General features: G+C 35.7%; 2 protein-coding genes and 1 pseudogene across 2 annotated transcripts; all 3 read left to right on the forward strand.

The window, feature by feature from the left end:
• The first annotated feature begins 2,938 nt into the window (after positions 1–2,938).
• On the forward strand, positions 2,939–7,234 carry LOC143633983 (uncharacterized). Its single transcript, XM_077102186.1, has 10 exons — positions 2,939–3,083; positions 3,198–3,281; positions 3,388–3,412; positions 3,531–3,613; positions 4,553–4,585; positions 5,962–6,040; positions 6,105–6,157; positions 6,369–6,429; positions 6,564–6,643; positions 6,735–7,234. The coding sequence occupies exons 1-10, from the start codon at positions 3,066–3,068 to the stop codon at positions 6,822–6,824; spliced, it is 606 nt and encodes a 201-aa protein (XP_076958301.1). The 5' UTR covers positions 2,939–3,065; the 3' UTR covers positions 6,825–7,234.
• A 1,541-nt stretch (positions 7,235–8,775) lies between these two features.
• LOC143633973 (cysteine-rich receptor-like protein kinase 15) lies at positions 8,776–15,294 on the forward strand (annotated as a pseudogene).
• A 1,360-nt stretch (positions 15,295–16,654) lies between these two features.
• On the forward strand, positions 16,655–19,585 carry LOC143632731 (cysteine-rich receptor-like protein kinase 10). Its single transcript, XM_077101166.1, has 4 exons — positions 16,655–17,180; positions 18,959–19,102; positions 19,191–19,315; positions 19,391–19,585. Exons 1-4 carry the CDS (start codon positions 16,655–16,657, stop codon positions 19,583–19,585), a joined length of 990 nt encoding a protein of 329 aa, XP_076957281.1.
• Positions 19,586–20,461: the final 876 nt, after the last annotated feature.

Here is a 20,461-nt window from a genome sequence, read left to right on the forward strand (position 1 = left end):
ACAACTGGGTAGGGACTAAGATTACATATACCCAGGCCATTAACATCCCTATAAGCATCTTAAGCACCTGAAATTTATTTACCGTTGGAAGTTCCTTCTTTTAATAACATATGGTGTTTGCCCCTCTAAAAAAGAGGCAGTGAGTTCAAATCCTTGCAAGTGTAAGGTTACTGAGCACTCGTTTCATTAAATTCGTAGAATTTGGAGGAATGAAATTTAAGTCCCTCGTACGACGTGCTCATTTTTATGTGGAATAAATTGGAACTTGAAACTAATTACAATCAACTCATATGTTCATAGGAATTCAAGAATCCCTCCACTTTCTAAAGGAAAGTTCAAAGAGGCTTTGGAATCTGTTGAGTCAAGATTTGACACAAAACTGATCATATGGAAGATTGGAATCTTCTCAACCTCCTCAGAATTCGCTAAGTATGGATCCGGGCACACCTTAGACCTCCGAGCATGCTTTTACTTAGCCGGGTACGATATTTTGTCTATCAGGCAGAGTTATCTTCACTAAGTGGAATATAGTCTATTACATTTTACTCAACGCAATAGTCTTATAAAATATATAGGTGCCTTAACCATGCACGTATCCATGCTCACCTACGTTTTGTTGGTTGCCAATTGCCATTGTTATTTCATTATTTCCTTCAAAGTGTTGCCAGTCATAGTTTATGGGTTAGTGGGCTAATTGGTTTACTTAGAAGCATTGCATAGCATGTGGCATTATAACAATATATGATGCCATCATAATCGACATGGTTTATGACTTTTCCATGAAATGATTCCACGTACAACTGGGTAGGGACTAAGATTACATATACCCAGGCCATTAACATCCCTATAAGCATCTTAAGCACCTGAAATTTATTTACCGTTGGAAGTTCCTTCTTTTAATAACATATGGTGTTTGCCCCTCTAAAAAAGAGGCAGTGAGTTCAAATCCTTGCAAGTGTAAGGTTACTGAGCACTCGTTTCATTAAATTCGTAGAATTTGAAGGAATGAAATTTAAGTCCCTCGTACGACGTGCTCATTTTTATGTGGAATAAATTGGAACTTGAAACTAATTACAATCAACTCATATGTTCATAGGAATTCAAGAATCCCTCCACTTTCTAAAGGAAAGTTCAAAGAGGCTTTGGAATCTGTTGAGTCAAGATTTGACACAAAACTGATCATATGGAAGATTGGAATCTTCTCAACCTCCTCAGAATTCGCTAAGTATGGATCCGGGCACACCTTAGACCTCCGAGCATGCTTTTACTTAGCCGGGTACGATATTTTGTCTATCAGGCAGAGTTATCTTCACTAAGTCTTCTTTAGTGAATATCCGAGCAGGGTTTGCAAACTAGTGCATTACCGGGTATGGTTCACTAATATATGCAAGTCCGGGCAAGGATCACTTTATCAAGCAGGTTTGTTCTTCATAGCCAAGTAAAGTTCACTTCCGAGTAAGCTTTAGGCTAACCAAGCTCAAGAAACCAAGTATTTGGAGATCGGGCAAGGTATTCATTAATAAAGATGGTCCGGGTATGCCTAGTGTTTAATGAAGTACCACAAGTATCATCGGGCAGGATTCAACTCTAGCAAGGTAAAGTGCCTCCGAGCACACTTTGCTAATAAACTTATTCCAGGCAAGGAGTTGATAGGACCATTGAAGAACAAGGTTGCTCGTAAGGATTTGTCGGGCAAAGTCTGATAAAGCCAAGAAGATTGAAGTCTACCCGGTGAGTATTTTACTTGGTAAAATACTCTTCAAGTAAAGTCTACCCGGAAACTGATCCCGAGCACACTTCTATGTTACCAAGTTATGAATGATGGCCGAGCATACTCGGAAACACAAGATTGATGCAAAGCCTACTCGGAAGACTTGTTTTACACTTAGAATATTTCTGAATATGTAATTTGAATATGTATTATCAGATAGGGTTTCTAGAAGGAATGACAGCTGTCCACAGGTGTCAGGCCTATAAATAGAATAATTTAGGGCACACCTAGGGAGAAGGACACACGACAAGGAAGACAATCACATTTATTAAGAAAAAAATATTATGTGTGACTGCTGAAACCTTTCTTAACAAGAAACCCTAAAACGATTATCCACTTTGTATGATTCATTTATATAAATGGAAATCTTTTGAGTAAATCTTGTTTGTGTTGATTACCTTTGAATACTGTTTAAGCAACCATATATTTGTTATTGATTCCGCCTTTAACAAACGGTGAACTTTCTAAATATAGCAACCCGTCATTAACTCCCTTGTCGACACATTTATTTGTGTGAGTTATGACATGATTTGAGTGAGATCCAGCTGAAATCGGGGACCTGACAGAATCTTTAATTTGGTTTGGTTCGAGAGAGTTCATATCGAAATGGACTTGTATATAGAACAAATTTGGGTTGGAATGGGTTCAAGTAAGAGCAAGTTTCGGCTCGAGCCAAATTTCGGGCCGTAACGAGTTTTGGGAAATCGGATTTCGGATCGGGACGAGTTTCGGGTTAAAATGGGTTTCGAGTCGGATTAAGTTTTGGCACGGGTTTCGATGGGATGGGTTCGGATAGGAACAAGTTTCGGCTTGGCATGGGTTCAGGTCACAACGAGTTTCGGTTCGGAGCTGGTTTTGGATTGGAAGGGGATTCGGCATGGCATGGGTTCAGGATGGTTATAGGTTCAGGTCAGGACAAGCTTCGTGTCAGAATGAGTTCAAATTGAGACGAGTTTGGCTTGGCATGAGTTCGGGCCGCGCAAATATTTCCGTTGGATCAGGGTTTGAATTAGAACGGGTTTAAACTCGACATGATCGGGTCGTGCTTTGGCATGGCCAGAAAGAAGCCCCTACCTGAAATTCGTGTCGATACGAAACCCGTTACGTTTCAACCCGAACTCAAATTCTCAGAATCGATCTATTGGGGTGTTTGTTTCTAAAATCATTCCCCGTAAAACTTTCATCCATCTTATAGAAATAAAATTAGGGTTTAATTTTATCCCCAAATTGAATAACCACCTGAATTTCAAGTTCCAGCAAATTATTGAGTCTGATCTGATCGTCAATCCAAGCTATGGCTCAGCCCAACAACGTACGCTCATCTTCTCTCCGTTTTATATTATTCAGATTTCGAATTCACAGTGTTTTATTATGTTGCTCTGATTTGTTAAACAATAATAATAATGGTTTCAATTGCTGAATGTAGAGTACTGCTGGAGTTGACAACACTTTCAGAAAGAAATTTGATCCTGAAGAGTATAAACAACGCGCTCGTGAACGTGAAGAAAAGGTAGTTGCATTTACTCATTACTGTTACTGCTGTTTTTCAATTTCTAGGGTTTCGATTTTGAGTTCTGTCAAATGACTAATGTTTTATTTTTTTAAATGCAAATTAGGAGTTGGAACGTTCCAAGTCTAAAGGTGAGTTAATAGTTCAATTTCTGGCACAGTTACACATTTTAAAATTCATCATTCAATCGACTAAATGAACGTGCCAAATTTAAATGTTTTAACCATATGCAACTTTGTTTAATTGCAGCGAAAGGACCGCCAGTGCAAAGAAAACCATTGAAGCATAGGGATTATGAAGTGGACCTTGACTCGCGTCTCGGGAAGACTCAGGTTAGTTACCTTTTCTTTCATGTTTGGTAGCAATTGTAGCTGCATGTATGAATAGTTGCATAAAATGTTGTTTTGAGATTGTGTGGCATTTAGGAAGCTATAAAAAGGTTGTCTTGGTTTCTTTATTAAATGTTTTAGTCCTTTTTACTCAGCCTACTGATCAGTATTAAAATCAATTAATTGAAAAATTATCGTCATTGTTGCTAACATATTATTGGTAAATGTGATCCTGCCAACTTTGGGATTTGCTTAGTGTGATGAGTCAGGAGTGTTTCTTTTGAGGCGTTTATTTGTTTTATATGCGTGACAGTTCCATACCGGGAGTAAATAGGTTATTTTTATGCAATTTTGTGTTCTGCTCCAAAATGTGTTCTTCAAGGTTGTTGGTTTTTATTAGGTTGAAGATCATTGGGATTTATTAATCCTGATTAAGAATTATGAAAATGAAGGATTTAGGGAGTTTGAAAGGATATTTATATTATCTAGATTTATTCGTCGGGTAAGTGCTGACTGCTGAGTTGATCTTTGACTTTTAACCAGGAACTAGGCCAAGGGCTAAAAGGTCAAAAATGGCATCAAGTCATCAACTTTGTTGCTAAGTACTGTAACCATGCTCTTTTGTAAAAATAATTCCTTGTCTTGTGTTGATGGTTTAGATTTTAGAATGATGCAAAATTTTAACAAGACTACTGTTAATGATTTAGTTTGCGCTCCTGGCAGAATTAAGCTTGTATTATCTTACTTAGTGACTTGTATCTACTTTCTTTCTACATGTGCATTTGTTCACGTCTATTTACATTTGTAAACAATATATACTTGTGCAATCCACCCTGTAAGTTCTCGCCACTGCTTATAACTGATTGTTAACATACTGTTTTGATGTTGTTGAAATATATGATTGCCATTTTGTTCTGACTTCAATCTTCTTGTCTTTGATAGGTTGTCACTCCAATTGCACCCCTTAGCCAACAGGTATGTCTTTGTTATCATGTTTCTAAGTAACTTTTGAACCAACATGTGCAAATGTGATATATAGTGAATCTCTTTTACAAATGATCTACTAACTCCATACAATTAAATTTCTTCCAAATTACTAATAAGATACAACGTTTAAACTTTAAAGACAAATGTACAAAAAAAATTTCAATTTAATAATTTCACTCAGTGTACACTTAAAACACTTCCATTGTCCTGTTGTTTCCGTTGTCAATACACGACCAGTTCAAAGTCAAAAAGGGCAAAACTTACCAGCTCATCTACCTAATAATGCTAAAAAGGCTAATTCATTAAAATCTAATACTTTGTACATTTTTTTAATTGTCTTAAAAGTACATACACCATCTTTATCTTTTAAATTTTATTTATTTAGACCCTAACTGATCACCAGTGCAAGTTAGAGCTTAACAGTGTCGAGCTTAAAAGAATTAAGCTGGTCAAGATGTCACAATTATCATGGTTATCACTTATGCTTATCTTGGCATCTTATACAACATTTTGAATAAAGTGTACGCGTTTAGTCATTTTAAATCATCAAAGCTTTCGTACCTACATAAATAGATCTCTTTGTTGTTATTTTGGATTTACCCACAAAACTACTACAATGGCTTTAGCAACAATTTCAGTTTCATTGTGCTGAGTAGCAACTTATTCAACATTTGCATTTGAAACATGGCCATGAAACACTTCTTTCCATGCATTTTGATTAAGTGATTTGTTACTATATGATTTTTTAATCGAACAATAATCTTAATTTGAAGAAATTCTGTTTGTGTTTTGGATCCAAGATGAATGCAATGCAGTAGCCATCAACAAATTACATTTCCTTGAATACGTGTCAAACTTCCTGCACATTTTAAAATCCGTCTCTTTAATGCATTCACGATCTTTAAAATCTAAAACTGGTTTTACCCAAATATTCTTAATCTTTCAAATCTCTGCAAGAAACTAATTGGTACTGATCTTCAAGAATATATTTTTCTTAAAGTCTCATCTTTTTGAGAAGCTGACTTCATGCCGTTGAAATATTTTTTTTAGTTAAGAAAATACTTTGGATAGCATGTATTCCATCTTGAAACTTCAAATTCAATATATGATCTCAACATCTAACACCCACTAAATTAAGGACCAACTTGACGTGTAATTTCATCATCTTACAGCAGGGTCAATTTCACTATTTTCATGTTTCTCACTCGGTTTAAAAATATTATAACTATAATTCAATTAGAATCAATTAAATGTGCAGTCAGACAATTATATCACATGGTATGATATGATTTGAGGTCTACCATATGATGAAAATCACTAGATATGTTAAAAAAGATATAATATGATTGTATATTTGTATGCAGGCTGGATACTTCTGCTCTGTTTGTGAATGTGTAGTGAAAGATTCTGCCAACTATTTGGATCATATCAATGGAAAGAAGCGTAAGTAACTACACTTATCTGAAAATATAATTATGATTTATTGTTAATCTATCATCTGTCACAGATCAAAGAGCATTGGGGATGTCTATGCGAGTAGAACGAGCATCTCTTGAACAGGTAGAGATCCATACATGCATTAAATATTTAAAAGTCTTTCAAAATTTTGCTCGGTTAAAGATGCTTGTTAGATGCATAATCACCACAAGATTCAACATGTAAAAGCTTCAAGTTTATGAACCAATCAAACCACAAGATTATGTGTTTGAATTACAGGTTTTCATCAAGTATATAACCTTTGTTAAATTCTTTGCTTATTTATGTGAGACAGGTTCAACAACGATTTGACAACCTCAAGAAACGAAAAGAGACTGGAACGTTTACTGAGCAAGGTACAGTAAGCTTAGAGTAAACTTGATTGTGATTACGTAAAAAGAAAATTGAAAATCTGTATGAAAAGTGTTTCTGATTAAGTTAACCTGACTCAACCCGTATTGAAAATAACTCTCTTTGTTGCTTATGTTAGATCTTGATGAGCGAATCTTGAAACAACAGCAAGAAGAGGAGGAAAGAAAGCGTCAAAAGCGAGAAAGGAAAAAGGAAAAGGTCATTTTTATATAATTTTACATTTTTATTGCTTAATTGTTTATAAAGTTGTTATGGAGTCTGATTGATGTGTATGTTTTTTTTTTAACAGAAAGAGAAGGCATTAGAAGAGGAAATTGAAGTAGATCCTGATGTTGCAGCTATGATGGGTTTTGGAGGTTTTGGTTCATCCAAAAAGTAAAAAAGTTAAAAAATTTTTTTGGCGGTTTTGATCTTGATATATAAAACTGCAACAGGAAGTTGTTGTGTAAGTTATAAACTCTACTCATCTTATCTTATGCCTTCTGTGACAAACCTGTTTTTGAGTTATTTTAGAATTTGGTGTTTCATAACAATGTTAGTAAAGTTAGGTGTTGGATAAAGACAGAACATGAGTCCTTCTGTCTCTTATTTTCTATGCTGAGACTTTACCGTACATGTATTTTTAGCAATAACGATGTAGTTTGAGATCCACCTCAAATGATCTTTCATTATGATGGGTGTCAGCCATATTCTATTCTGAGCAGTTGTCAAGGATTGCTTCAGTTTATTTTAGTGGCCTTCTCATTCTATCATAAGTTCACCCAATTGAAATGTTCCTTGGAATATGCAAGGGATAAGGAATTCCATGCAAGTCTTCGAATGATGTTTAGCCGAGGGAGGGAGAGAGACCTTACGTTCATTGTCGTTCAAAACAAAATATGCTAGTTGCTTCATATTAATCTCCTCATCCAGTTCACCATTATAACCCTTTCTTTTGTATAATGTATATTGAATCATGTTAATCTCACTTTCAGAATAAAATGGTTGACAAATAGGAAATCTTAATAAAAAATTTGTCAGCTGGCGGTTAAAACGATTGCCACTTATTCGCATCTGTTTAAAAATTCTAAAGAAAAAAAAAACAGTTAACTGATGTTTGGCCTACTATCAGCAACTGAGATCACCCAAGGTAGCATTGATAGTACAGTTACTGCTACTCGCAGGTATTGCTCTTCACGATCACAGATGACAACATTATTGTTGTTGATCAGAGTTGCTACAGATGGACCGATTTCCACTGATGATCCATTCCACACGGTTTAAAAAAACATATCAGTTTATAAGGTTAAATTGTAACCAATGTTCAAATTGATGGTTGCTGTATTTTCTTTTTTCCCCTCTGTTAGGTTTCTTTCAACATTATTTTTTAAAAAATTTTCCAGGGTGTTGTTTGGTTCGTGCATATTTGGCTGGTCAAAGGCGAAATGTTCGCCTTCTCGGTAAAACTTAAATAAGGAATTGCATATAACCTGCTCTAAATGTTAATGTGAAAATATATATTATAAATCAATAAACTATGGTGTGCTTCTTAAGCAGGTATTTCATATAAAGCTACCCTATATATACCGTTTCATAATATCATTTGTCTAATATTAGTATAACCATCTTGATTTTCCCATATAAAACTTAACCAACTTGTTAATAAAAAATATACACATTAACGCAATGCCAGAAAGGGAGAAAAGGTCATCTCGTTTGTTGATATCCTGTGGGTTTGTCAGTTTTTCGTCGCTACGTACCTCTTTTAGAAAAGCCGATTTGGCTAGCCCACTTAGTCGTACACGGTTAGGTTTATTTGTACAACACGTTAAATATGAGCCTCTTTTAGATAGACAATATTTTGTTGCTTTGATTATTATTCTAGCTGTACATCAATTTTCTTAATGAAACGTCATAGGTTTTTTTGACAGCGTCTGAAACTATCCTTGATATTTGAGTAAGCCTTTCTGTTACGCGATGTTAATAGTCCACACTGATTTTGACGCTTCAGACCTGACTCACCCAAGAACACCATCAAGGAAGAAACCCATTTGAGCCAGGTATCTAACATGACCGAGATCATAGAAATCCCAAGCTACAACCATCACTCTCACGCCATCGGGACTAAAATGCCAATTGCAAAAACGTCGTGGATGGTTTGACATTTTAAAACATTTGTGCCAAAATAGTACTTAATTTGGCATGATTAGCATACCTTAATAAATCAGAACAGTCTGTATATATATTCTTTTTCCTGCATGACTTTCTCTTGACTCGGTCAATATATACATGTTTAAAAGTCCTTTTGCTATTAAACTCTTCTAACCTCCTTACAATATTATCAAAAACAGACCATGTCCATATTCGCAGGAAAATTACTCTTCTGGTTCCCTTTGATTTACGTATATTTAATCAATACCATCATCCTAGCGCAACCGAACTTCATTAACTACAATCCTTGCGAAAACACCGAAAACTATACCCTCAACAATATGTACCAAAGGAATCTAGACGCCACCCTCTCCGCCCTCCCCACCACCACTCTATCGCACTTTGTCGAGGCGACGTCGACCTAGATGCGTGTAGCAGTTGTCTAAATGACTCCATTGTTAACTTGCGAAAACTCTGCCCTAATAAAAAGGAAGCAATAGGAATATATGACTTTTGTTTGTTGCAATACTCCAACAATGCTTTATTAGTATACCCACAAAACAAAGATTATTTTTTTCAGTTTAATCCAAATATTACAACGGATATTGATGGGTTCAATGGTGCTTTGCTACCGTTAATGGAAGAGCTCATAGGTGCTGCGGCCGCTGGAGGCCAGCTACTTAAGTTTTCCACGGGTTCCACTGCTGGGCCGGGTTCCACTACGATTTATGGGCTTGTGCAGTGTGCTCCGTACTTAACGCCACAGCAGTGTCGTGAATGTTTGGAGGATGAAGTCGGTCGCATTTCGTTGAATGACAATGGGAAAGTCGGAGGGAAGATAGTTCTAGCTACTTGCAACTTTAGGTTCGAGATTAATCCGTTTTATATCAAGGACACACTAGTCGCTCCTCCACCATCATTTCCGTCTTCGGCACCAGGTATGAATATTGAATTCAAGAATTCAAAAGTATATACATTAAATTTCTTTCTTAACCTATTCCTGATTGATCATATGAGAACAAAAACTTATATTGATATATAGTACTTCCCAGTCACTCAACTGCTAACCAGAACAAAAACTGCATTTTCCTTCCCGAACGTAATAAGTCGATAGTTATTTTTGAAATTCAATCATGATCATTCAATAAATTACCTATTAACATGACTTATAAACATATATCTTTACGTTTCATCTTTTTTAATCGTTTTATAGCATAGAGTATGTACATCACCTTGAAAACAAGTACATAAAAGGGTTAGAAACTCTCCTGATCTGCTACATATCAATCTCGATCAAGTTCCTTATTTTACCTCCTTATAACTTATTTAAGGCATAAGTTATAAGTTGTAACTTATACCTTATACACTTACAAAACCTAACTTTTTCAAACACCTTATAACTTATAACTCATAAGTTATAAGCTATGAGGAGCTAAAATAAGGAATCCCAAACACCCCCTCAACGAGATTTTTCACGAACAGGACTTTTGAACAACTGTACAAGGCCACATGCAAAACTTATCAGTAAAAGCGAAAACAATATCAAAGGAACCACTACAAAAATTATTTTTCTCTTAATCATTTTTGTTCAAGTCGAGAGAGGTGTGGTCGAGGGATGTACCTCTTGATCGCACTTGTACACGCATATAACCATTAAACATTTAACATTTTATGTTACACACCAATAAGTCGATAAACTAAATTGATACTTAATAAATACAAGTAATCTAGCTTATTATATTCTCAACTTCTAATATTGGTATTCAACTATTCCTTGGTTAGTTTTCTATTTCTTCCGTTGACTACTGCCTTTAGCAGTTACCTTTTTTATAATACATTATGATTGTAACATTAAATGCATTAGGAACACCTAAAAGAATATCAATAACACTTCTTACGTATTACAAGAAAGAGTAAACTTCAGACCGGCCGTATGACATTCTCCTGACTTGGTCAACAGTTTTGAGTGTTTTTAAACACTATTAATAAACTCTTATAATAACCCCTCACCTCATTTGCTACAAACCATGTCCATGTTCACAGGAAAACTACTCTTCTTGTTCCCTTTGATTTGCATAAACTTAACCCAGGCCTGGCTCCAAGAACGGTTAAAAAATTTTGGGTTGAAGGCGAAATTTTTTTTGGCCTTAATAAAAAGGGTATCTTGTTGTGTTAAACAATTTAGTTTTTAAATAAACCTTAATTTTTTGGGTCTAATTTGGTTGTGTAAAAAACTATTTTTTTTATAAAAATAAGGTTAAAATGTCTCAAGTGAGATTAGAACTCATAACCTTTTGGTTGAAAGCCACGTCTCTCTGCCACTCGACCAAACTAGCAGTTGAGTAATTGTGTTTAAACATTATATATACATACTGTTTTTCATAAAAATATATATATATAATTTTAAAAAAAAATTCCGGGCCTATCGGAGTGTCGGGCCGGGGTCCGTCGACCACCCGGCCCTCCCTTATAGCCGGCCCCCGGCCCTCCCTTATAGCCGGCCGTGACTTAACCAATACCGTCATCCTAGCGCAACCGAATTACATTAACTATGTTGGTTCAGGCCCCAAATATAACACACACAAAACAAATCAAGAGTTTGTACGTGAGCTCTAGAAAAGAAAGAACAATGATATTTGGAATGCAACTTAATTCATTATGCAAAACAACTACGTACATGTACTTAAATAGAAAACAAATAAACAACCTAGTCCTACTAATACGGTTCACTACTCCACATGCAACTTGCTTTACACGTACACTCCCATAATACTCGGTCAAGCTACACCAATTTTGTAACAACCTAATTGACCCGTTAATGCTAAACTCGGTTTCGACCCGTACCCGTTTACCCGACTTTGACCCAATCAAGATTATACGCAACAAACTATACTTGCAATAATGCCGAAAACTATACCGTTAACAGTATCTATCAAAGGAATCTCAACACCACCCTCTCCGCCCTCCCCACCACCAACTGAGGCTTAGGTTTCTTCAACTTTTCCACCGGAGAAGGCAACGATACCGCCAGTGGCGTAGCTTAGTTGGGGCCAGGGGTGGCCCCGGCCCCCTCCGTTTTTTCGCTTGGTGGTGCAAATTTATCTTTTTTTGGTCGAAAGTTTTTATACATAGTGTAAATTTACCCCGTTTCCGACCGAAATTTTTAGCCCGCCCCCTCCGTTTTTCGCTCGGTAGTGTAAATTTATCCTTTCTCGACAGAAAATTTTTATACATAGTGTAAATTTTCTCGTTCACAGCCAAAATTTAGCCCGGCCCCTCCGTTTATTTTGCTCGGTAGTGTAAATTTATCATTTTTCGGCAGAAAATTTTTATACATTATGTAAAATTACCCGTTTCCGACCGAAATTTTGAGCCCGCCCCCCTCTAGTTTATGAATTTTTTAATACATATTAAGTCCGTCCCCCTCTACGTATATGTCCAAGCTTCGCCACTGGATACCGCCCACTCTATCACACTTTGTAGAGGCGATGTCAGTCCAGTTGCGTGTAAAAGCTGTCTGAATGACTCAATTGCTAAGTTACCAAAACTCTGTCCTAATCAAAAGGAAGCAACAGGACTCTACGACGATTGTTTGTTGCAATATTCAGATAATCCTTTATTATCATACCCGCAGCCAAAAGATTATTTCTGGCAGTTTAATTCAAAGGATGCAACGGATATTGATGGCTTCATTCGTGCTCGGCGATCGCTATTGAAGGAGCTAATAGGTGGTGCAGCAGCTGGAGGTCCGCTACTAAAGTTTGCCTCCAGGTCAACAGCTGGGCCGAATTCCACTACTATTTATGGGCTTGTGCAGTGTGCTCCATACTTAACGGAGCAGCAGTGTCGTGAATGTGTGGAGGATGAAGTCACTCTGATAGGGGTTAATGATAATCGGAAAATTGGAGGGAAATTTGTTCTGCCTACTTGTAATTTTAGGTTCGAGATATATCCGTGTTACGACCATAGTACTCTTGCCACTCCCGGACCTTCACCACTTTCACCACCAGGTATGAACTAAAATTAGAGCGAACACCGTTTTTACTCAAAAATCACGTTACAATTAAGATCCGAAAATATTGTGTAAACTCTAAAACTCACCATTAGCAGCTACAGAAACAAGCCTCCTCACGCACCACATCTAGCGCGGTCCCCAATAATATATATACTTCAAGAAAACTTGAGACTGGGACATGTAATGAAAAAGGCAAGGGGTCGGATCAGATACAAATATATGGCAAGGGCTCGAATCCGATACAAATGAAACTATAACATACTAAACGCACAAATAACTATAGTAATTATTCTACAGTTTTGAACTGGAGCAACTACACTACAAAAAATGAAGTAGAGTAATAATAATTAATTTAGTTTAAAAAGTGTAGAAACTAGCGATTACTCTAGTTTTAGAATAGTTACTATAGTTATTTGTATTTGCATGTTTAGCATGCTAAATTATTTGTATCTGATCCTAACATTATACGACAAATTAGATTGTCAGCCTAATTTATTGACAAGCCCTTTCTATTCAACACGTTCTCTTTCGTTAATTGAAGAAAAACACTACCCGAACTCTAAGATTTCAAGAAATTTTGAAATGTTGTTTTTATACGTACGAAAATTAATAGTTCAAACCAAGGTCCTCCATTGTTGCCATTTTAACCAACTGACAGCTTCTCACTAGTGAACTTGTTGTCTTTTAGGAATTATAAAGAAAAACACTACACGGACTATGATAATAGCAGCTGTTATTGCAGCAATCATCGTTTCGGTAATAATTTCTTTAGTGTGCATCTTCATGAGATTGAGAAAGAAGAATAAGCACACTCCACCTCCAAGGGTTCAATGTAAGGTTCAGATGCCTCAATAGATCAATCACTTGTTTTATGATTAACAAAATATATGGTCACCATACTCCAAATTTCATGGCATAAACCACCTTATTGTGCTAATTTTTATGATATCTTCTCTTTCTCTATACTAGCTGAAACTATTGATATCGGGACTGTTGAATCATTGCAATACAACTTTAGAACAATCAAAGCTGCAACAAATGATATTTCTGAAGAAAATAAGCTTGGAGTAGGAGGATTTGGAGTTGTTTACAAGGTAGACAAGTGTATCTTGCTAGATACAAGCCAAAAGTTAAAATTCTTCATATCATCTATTGTATGATATGTAGGGTAAGCTTGTCGACGGTCGTGAAGTAGCGGTAAAGAGGTTAGCAAAGGATTCGGGACAAGGGGATCTAGAATTCAAGAATGAGGTTTTACTAGTTGCAAAGCTTCAACATCGTAACTTGGTTAGGTTGCTTGGTTTTAGTATAGAGGGAAGTGAGCGACTTCTCATATATGAGTACCTACCAAATGCTAGTCTTGATAAATTTATATTTGGTAAGTTTCTAAGAGTATGATTGTATGAGCAATCTAACATACTAATACGCTTCCTGGTGGGATTTATAGATCTGACTGAACGTACATTTCTTTCTTGGGAAAAGCGACACAACATCATCAAAGGCGTTGCGAAAGGACTCTTATACCTTCATGAAGACTCCCGTCTAAGGATAATTCACTGTGACTTGAAAGCTAGTAATGTGTTATTAGATGAAAACATGAATGCTAAAATTGCAGATTTCGGCATGGCGAAGTTGTTTAAACCCGAGGAAACACAAGGCAACACACGACGAATCGTTGGAACCTAGTAAGCTCCCTTTCTTTAAATATTATTCATCATTACAATATTACTATAATTTATTTAGTTCTACTTAATGAACGAAATTTACCCACTCTTTTGTGACACGATCATTAGTAAACTTGCAGTTACTTAGGTGCGTTTATAATTAAAAGAACATATTTGAGAAAAAGTCTAGATATTATTCTTTTTGATTGAAATGCATGACATATAAGATACCAAATTAAAGATAACGCGTTCCACGCTTGTACTTTTACTTACAAATGGCTTCTAAAAAAGATACCATATATGCCTAATTTTTCAAGTACAAGGTTTGTGGTAGGCTTGAAATTCGGTTAGTTAATTTCATGTTAGGAAAGACATTTACAGAAGTGATAAAACTCATTCATTTTATGACTCTATATAGTGGTTACATGGCACCGGAATATGTTAAGCATGGTCAATTCTCAGTAAAGTCAGACGTCTATAGCTTTGGAGTGTTGGTATTAGAGATGATAACAGGTCAAAAGAATCAGTCTTTTCGGAATGAAGACAACACAGAATTTCTTCTGGGCTTTGTAAGTATCCTAAGTTCCTAACTACTTCTAGTAACTCTAAATTATGATATACATGTATGTGTGTGTATGAAATGTTTGTTTGATTTGTTAGAAACTATACCTTTGAAAATTCAGTTTTCACTCAAATGTATGCATCTTGAACAAAAGTTTTGTATTTCCTCCCAGGCATGGGAAAGTTGGAGAAACGGGGTGGGGGCAAATATGATAGATCCGACATTAAGGACTAGATCATGTTCATCGCGTGACATCATTAGAAGTATTCATATTGGGCTCTTATGCGTTCAGGAAAATATTATTGATAGACCAACCATGGCAATGGTAGTTCTAATGCTTAATAGCTTGTCCGTCACGCTACCCGCACCTTCAGAACCTGGTTTTTATAATATACGAACTAACATATCAGAAGCAAGGCAAAGATCATCTCAATTTTCAGTTAATGATGTTACAACATCATATATATTTCCTAGATAGTTGTTTTGAAAGCTAGTACATTGTTGATTTGTTTTTATGAAAGTTTCTTGTAAAAATATATCAGTTCCATCGTACCAGAAATTTTTACGGGCTAAGACGGGCGTCTCCATGTTCCAACTTCCACGTCCATTATGCTAAGACCATCCGTGGTCAATGGTCATAATGTCCTACCTTTAGACATTTCAAGCCATGTGACGTATGGCTGGCATTTCAATATTTTGCAAAAAAAAAATGGGTTCAATTATAACTCTTCTCATAACAATATACCAATCATTATTCAATCATTTTCTTCTTATTTGTTTTTTTTTAAATTAAAACTAAACATATAAAAATAGATTAATATTCCATTCAATAAACAAAAAATAGGTAAAAACACAAAGATTATAAATTTAAAAATATATAAATACATGAAACATTTATTCAATAAACAAAATACATAAACATACTATTCGTTATGATTTCAAATGGGTCGTTATCGAGCGCGCTCATTTGTCTGACCATATTTTGCCATTTTGAACTCAAAACACAGTTGGTGCTTTGTACGATCATTTGATCCTCCATATGAAACAAAATAGTTACAAACCTGTGGCCAAAACCCGACGTCCGTTGTTCCACGAGGTCAAAGTCTTCGGAGACATAGACCCAAGTCTTTGCTAACACTATCACTTCTTCATGGGTCCATCTTCGTGATCCTACCCTAATTATCGCTTGAGAATCTTGTTAGAACTCTCATGATCTGCTACATATCAATCTCAACGAGATTTTTCACGAACTGAACTTTTGAACAATTGTACAAGGCCACATGCAAAACTTATCTAGTAAAAGCGAAAACAATAGAGTTATCAAAGGAACCGCTCCAATAATTGTTGTTTTTGACTGCGTCAAACAATCATTTTTGTACAAGTCGAGAGAGGTGACCTCTTGATCGCACTTGTACACGCATATAATCGTTAAACACTTTATGTACTTACACACCAATAAGTCGATAACTAAATTGATAATAAATATAAGTAATCTAGCTTATTATATTCTCAACTTCTAATATTAAAATTCAACTATTCCCTAGTTAGTTCGTATGTTCCAGTTCTAAATTTTCTATTTGACATTTTCTCCCGCTGGCTACCACTACCTTTTTATAATGCATTTTGATTTTGATTGTAACATTACCAATTATATAAAAGTCAAATGCATTAGGAACACCTAAAAGAATATCAATAACACTTCTTATAAGTATTATAAGAAAGAGTAAACTTCAGATCGGCTGCATGACAATATTCTCCTGACTTGGTCAACAGTTTTGAGTGTTTTTAAGCACTATTAATAAACTCTTCTAACTCCCCGACCACATCCACAACAAACCATGTCCATATTATTCCTAGGAAAACGGCTCCTCTGGTTCCCTTTGATTTACATCTATTTAACCAATACGGCCGTCATCCTAGCGCAACCCAATTACGATAACTATACTTGCCAAAATGCTGAAAACTACACCGTCAACGGTGTTTACCAACGGAACCTGGACGAGACCCTCTCTGCCCTACCCACAACCAACTCGGGCTTAGGTTTCTTTAACTTTTCCGTGGGAGAAGGCAACAATACCGTCTACTCTATCGCACTTTGTCGAGGCGACGCCAATCTAGATGTGTGTAGAAGTTGCCTGAATGACTCCATTGCTAAATTACGAAAAGTATGCCCGAATCATAAAGAAGCGCTAGGACTCTACGATTATTGTTTGTTGCAATACTCCAACCGTACTTTAATGGTATACCCACAACCAAAAAATTATTTCTATCAGTTTAATCCACGGTTTACAACGGATATTGATGGCTTCAATGGCGCTATACGACCATTTTTGGAAGAGCTTATAGGTGCGGCGGGGGCTGGAGGTCCGCTACAAAACTTCGCCTCTGGGTCAATAGCTGGGCCGAATTCCACTACGATTTATGGTCTTGTGCAGTGTTCTCCATACTTAACCGCTTAACAGGGCAGCAGTGTCGTGAATGTGTGGCGGATGAAGTTGGGCGCATATCGTTTAATGATAATGGGAAGATCGGTGGGAAAATTGTTCTACACTTCTACCTACGTGTAATTTTAGGTTCGAGATACGTCCCTTTTTCGATCGTAGTACTCTTGCCACTCCCGGACCACCAGTACGTTCTTCATCACCAGGTATGAATTAAAATTAGAGTGACCACCATTTTTATTCAAACACAGAATTACAAGACCCGAAAATTTGTGTTAATGCAATTATGAAAAATATATCTATTTTGTTGGATTGAAACTTTATGTATGAGTGAACTCTAAAACTCATCATTAGCAGTTGCAGAGACAAACCTTGTTATTATTCTACAATTTTGAACTACATTAACTACACTACAAAAAATGAAGCAGAATAATAATAATTACTCTAGTTTAAAAATGGTAAATATTAAAGTTACTCTAGTTATTTGTATGTTTAGCTAGCACGCTAAGTTTATTTGTATTTGATCCTAAAACTATACGACAAAATAGATTGCTAGCCTAACTTGCTGACAAGCCCGTTTTTTCAACACGTTCTCATTCGTGACCTCAAGAGAAACACTACATGAACTATGATTTCAAGAAATTTTGTTGTTTTTATATGAAAATTAATATTTCGAACAAAGGTCCTCCATTGTTGCTATTTTTACCAACAGACTTCTCACTAGTGAACTTCTTGTTTTCTAGGAATAAAGAAAAACACTACACGAACACAAATTAAAAAAATATAAAACTTTTAATTAGATGACTCATTCAGAAAATAATTAATTATTTTATATTAATACATATACGAACATAAATAAACAAACATAAATAAACGAACATAAACTAACGTTCATGAACATAAATGAACAAATGGAACATGTGTTCATGTTCGTTCGTTTAATTAAACGAACACAAATTTTGTGTTCGTGTTCGTTCGTTTAATAAATAAAAGAACTTCCCTCCGATCGGTTCATGAACAGTTCACCGAACGTTCAGTTCGTTGACAAGCCTAACTGACCGCCATTTTTATTCAAAAACAGAATTACAAGACCCAAAAATTTGTGTTAATGCAACCATGAAAAAGTAATTTTTTTTTTGTTGGATTGAAACTTTATGTATGAGTAAACTCTAAAACTCATCATTAGCAGCTGCACAGTCAAACCTCCACACACATATCTAGGGCCGTCCCCGAGAATAAAAAAAAACGAGGGTCTAGTATGTAAAAAGGCAAATGGTCGGATTTTGGTACAAATGAAATTAACTTCTTATACTCTACAAATAAGTAGAGTAATTATTATCTCTATGAATTTAAATTAAAGTAATTATACTACAAAAAATGAAGTAGAATAATAATAATTACTTTAGTTTAAAAATGGTAGATACTAGCACTTACTCTGGTTATTTGTATATTTAACATGCTAAATCTATTCGTATTTGATCATAACACTATACAACAAAATAGATTGCCAGGACCTAATTTCTTGACAAACTCTTTTTTCAACACGTTCTCTTTTGTTCCTTAAAGAAAAACACTACACGAACTAAGATTTCAAGAAATTTTGTTGTACTTATATGAAAATTAACATTTCGAACCAAGGTCCTCCATTGTTGCTGTTTTTACCAACAGACTTCTCATTATAGTGAATTTCTTGTTTTTCAGGAATAAAGAAAAACACTACACGAAATATGATAATAATAGCTGCTGTTGTTGTGGCAATCATCCTTCCTGTAATAATTTCTTTGGTGTGTATCTTCATGAGATTGAGGAAGAAGACTAAGCACACTCCATCTCCGAGGATTCAATGTAAGGTCACTATGCTCCAAATTTGATGACATAAACCACTTTCTTGTGTTTTTTTTAATGACATATTCTCTTTGTCTATATATAATAGCTGAAACTATTGATATTGGGGCTGTTGAATGTTTACAATACAATTTTAGAACAATCAAAGATGCAACAAATAATTTTTCCGAAGAAAATAAGCTTGGAGTAGGAGGATTTGGGACTGTTTACAAGGTAGACAAGTTTATTTTGCTATTTACATGCCAAAAGTTAAAAAATTCTTCATATCATTTATCGTATGATATGCAGGGTAAGCTTGCAGACGGTCATGAAGTAGCGGTAAAGAGGTTAGCAAAGGATTCTGGACAAGGTGATCTAGAATTCAAGAATGAGGTTTTGCTAGTTGCAAAGCTTCAACATCGTAATTTGGTTAGGCTGCTTGGTTTTAGTATAGAGAGAAGTGAGCGACTTCTCATATATGAGTACTTACCAAATGGTAGTTGATAAACTTTTATTTGGTAAGTTCCTGGCATTTGTTTGTTTGTTATTCTTTTGTTTTTAAATTCCGCTTGTTAATAGCCAATAAAAGCCATACATTACAAAGTTTCGTGTTTGTATATTGTAATTTAGAAAAAAAAGAAAGAAGGAAAAAACCAATATAGATTCTTACGTTCCATTAAGAAGTCCTATTTGAAAATCATAAATAACATCATCAAATTCCTAGAGAAAGAATTTAAGAGACTATGAGCAATCTAACATATATACTAATACCACTACTTCATGGTGATGTTTGTAGATCCGACTGAACATACACTTCTTACTTGGGAAAAGTGATACAATATCATCAAAGGTGTTGCAAAAGGACTCTTATATCTTCATGAATATAGAGGTAGGGTACCAAAAAGACCCAAATTCCCTTAAGTGATACCCGCGGGTTAATTAGAAGTTCCTCATAAAGTACCTGCGGGGTATTCAAATCATCCGCATAATCATGGGCGGAAGAAACATCACCACAAGAGGTGTGGAAGCTCCACAACACCCTCAAAAGTCATCCGCATGAAGGAATATCCTTCCGCGTAAATAACTACACGGTAATGCTTCAGGACAGCTGTCAATAACCAATTACCTTCTAGAAGACTTGCCAAGATACTTTCTTGGGCAATACGTGACCCTTCAGCCAATTAGCTAGTGACACGTGACAAGACCGTTATAACCGTGCACATGGCCAATGTTACCCCATCAACCAATAATAAAGCGACAGGTGTCCAGGTTGTTATACATGCACATGCAGCGTATAAGTTAAACCTATCATATAAGGACACGCGTCCAGACGGTTATGAGGTATCTTCTAAAGGGACAGCTGGCCCAATCACTTCCTGG

The sequence above is a fragment of the Bidens hawaiensis genome, unplaced genomic scaffold (assembly GCF_021521415.1).
Source record: "Bidens hawaiensis isolate Kalapana, Puna unplaced genomic scaffold, B.hawaiensis_p1.1 tig00000512_1, whole genome shotgun sequence".
In the NCBI taxonomy this organism is placed as follows: domain Eukaryota; kingdom Viridiplantae; phylum Streptophyta; class Magnoliopsida; order Asterales; family Asteraceae; genus Bidens; species Bidens hawaiensis.

Coding starts and splice junctions, on each gene's coding strand:
- LOC143632731 (XM_077101166.1), top strand. CDS start 16,655: ATGTCCATATTATTCCTAGGAAAACGGCTCCTCTGGTTCCCTTTGATT. Junction 17,181..18,958: donor AGGTGCGGCGGGGGCTGGAG/GTCCGCTACAAA, acceptor CTTGTTTTTCAG/GAATAAAGAAAAACACTACA. Junction 19,103..19,190: donor TCCATCTCCGAGGATTCAAT/GTAAGGTCACTA, acceptor TATATATAATAG/CTGAAACTATTGATATTGGG.
- LOC143633983 (XM_077102186.1), top strand. Junction 6,158..6,368: donor AACGAGCATCTCTTGAACAG/GTAGAGATCCAT, acceptor TATGTGAGACAG/GTTCAACAACGATTTGACAA. Junction 6,644..6,734: donor GAGAAAGGAAAAAGGAAAAG/GTCATTTTTATA, acceptor TTTTTTTAACAG/AAAGAGAAGGCATTAGAAGA.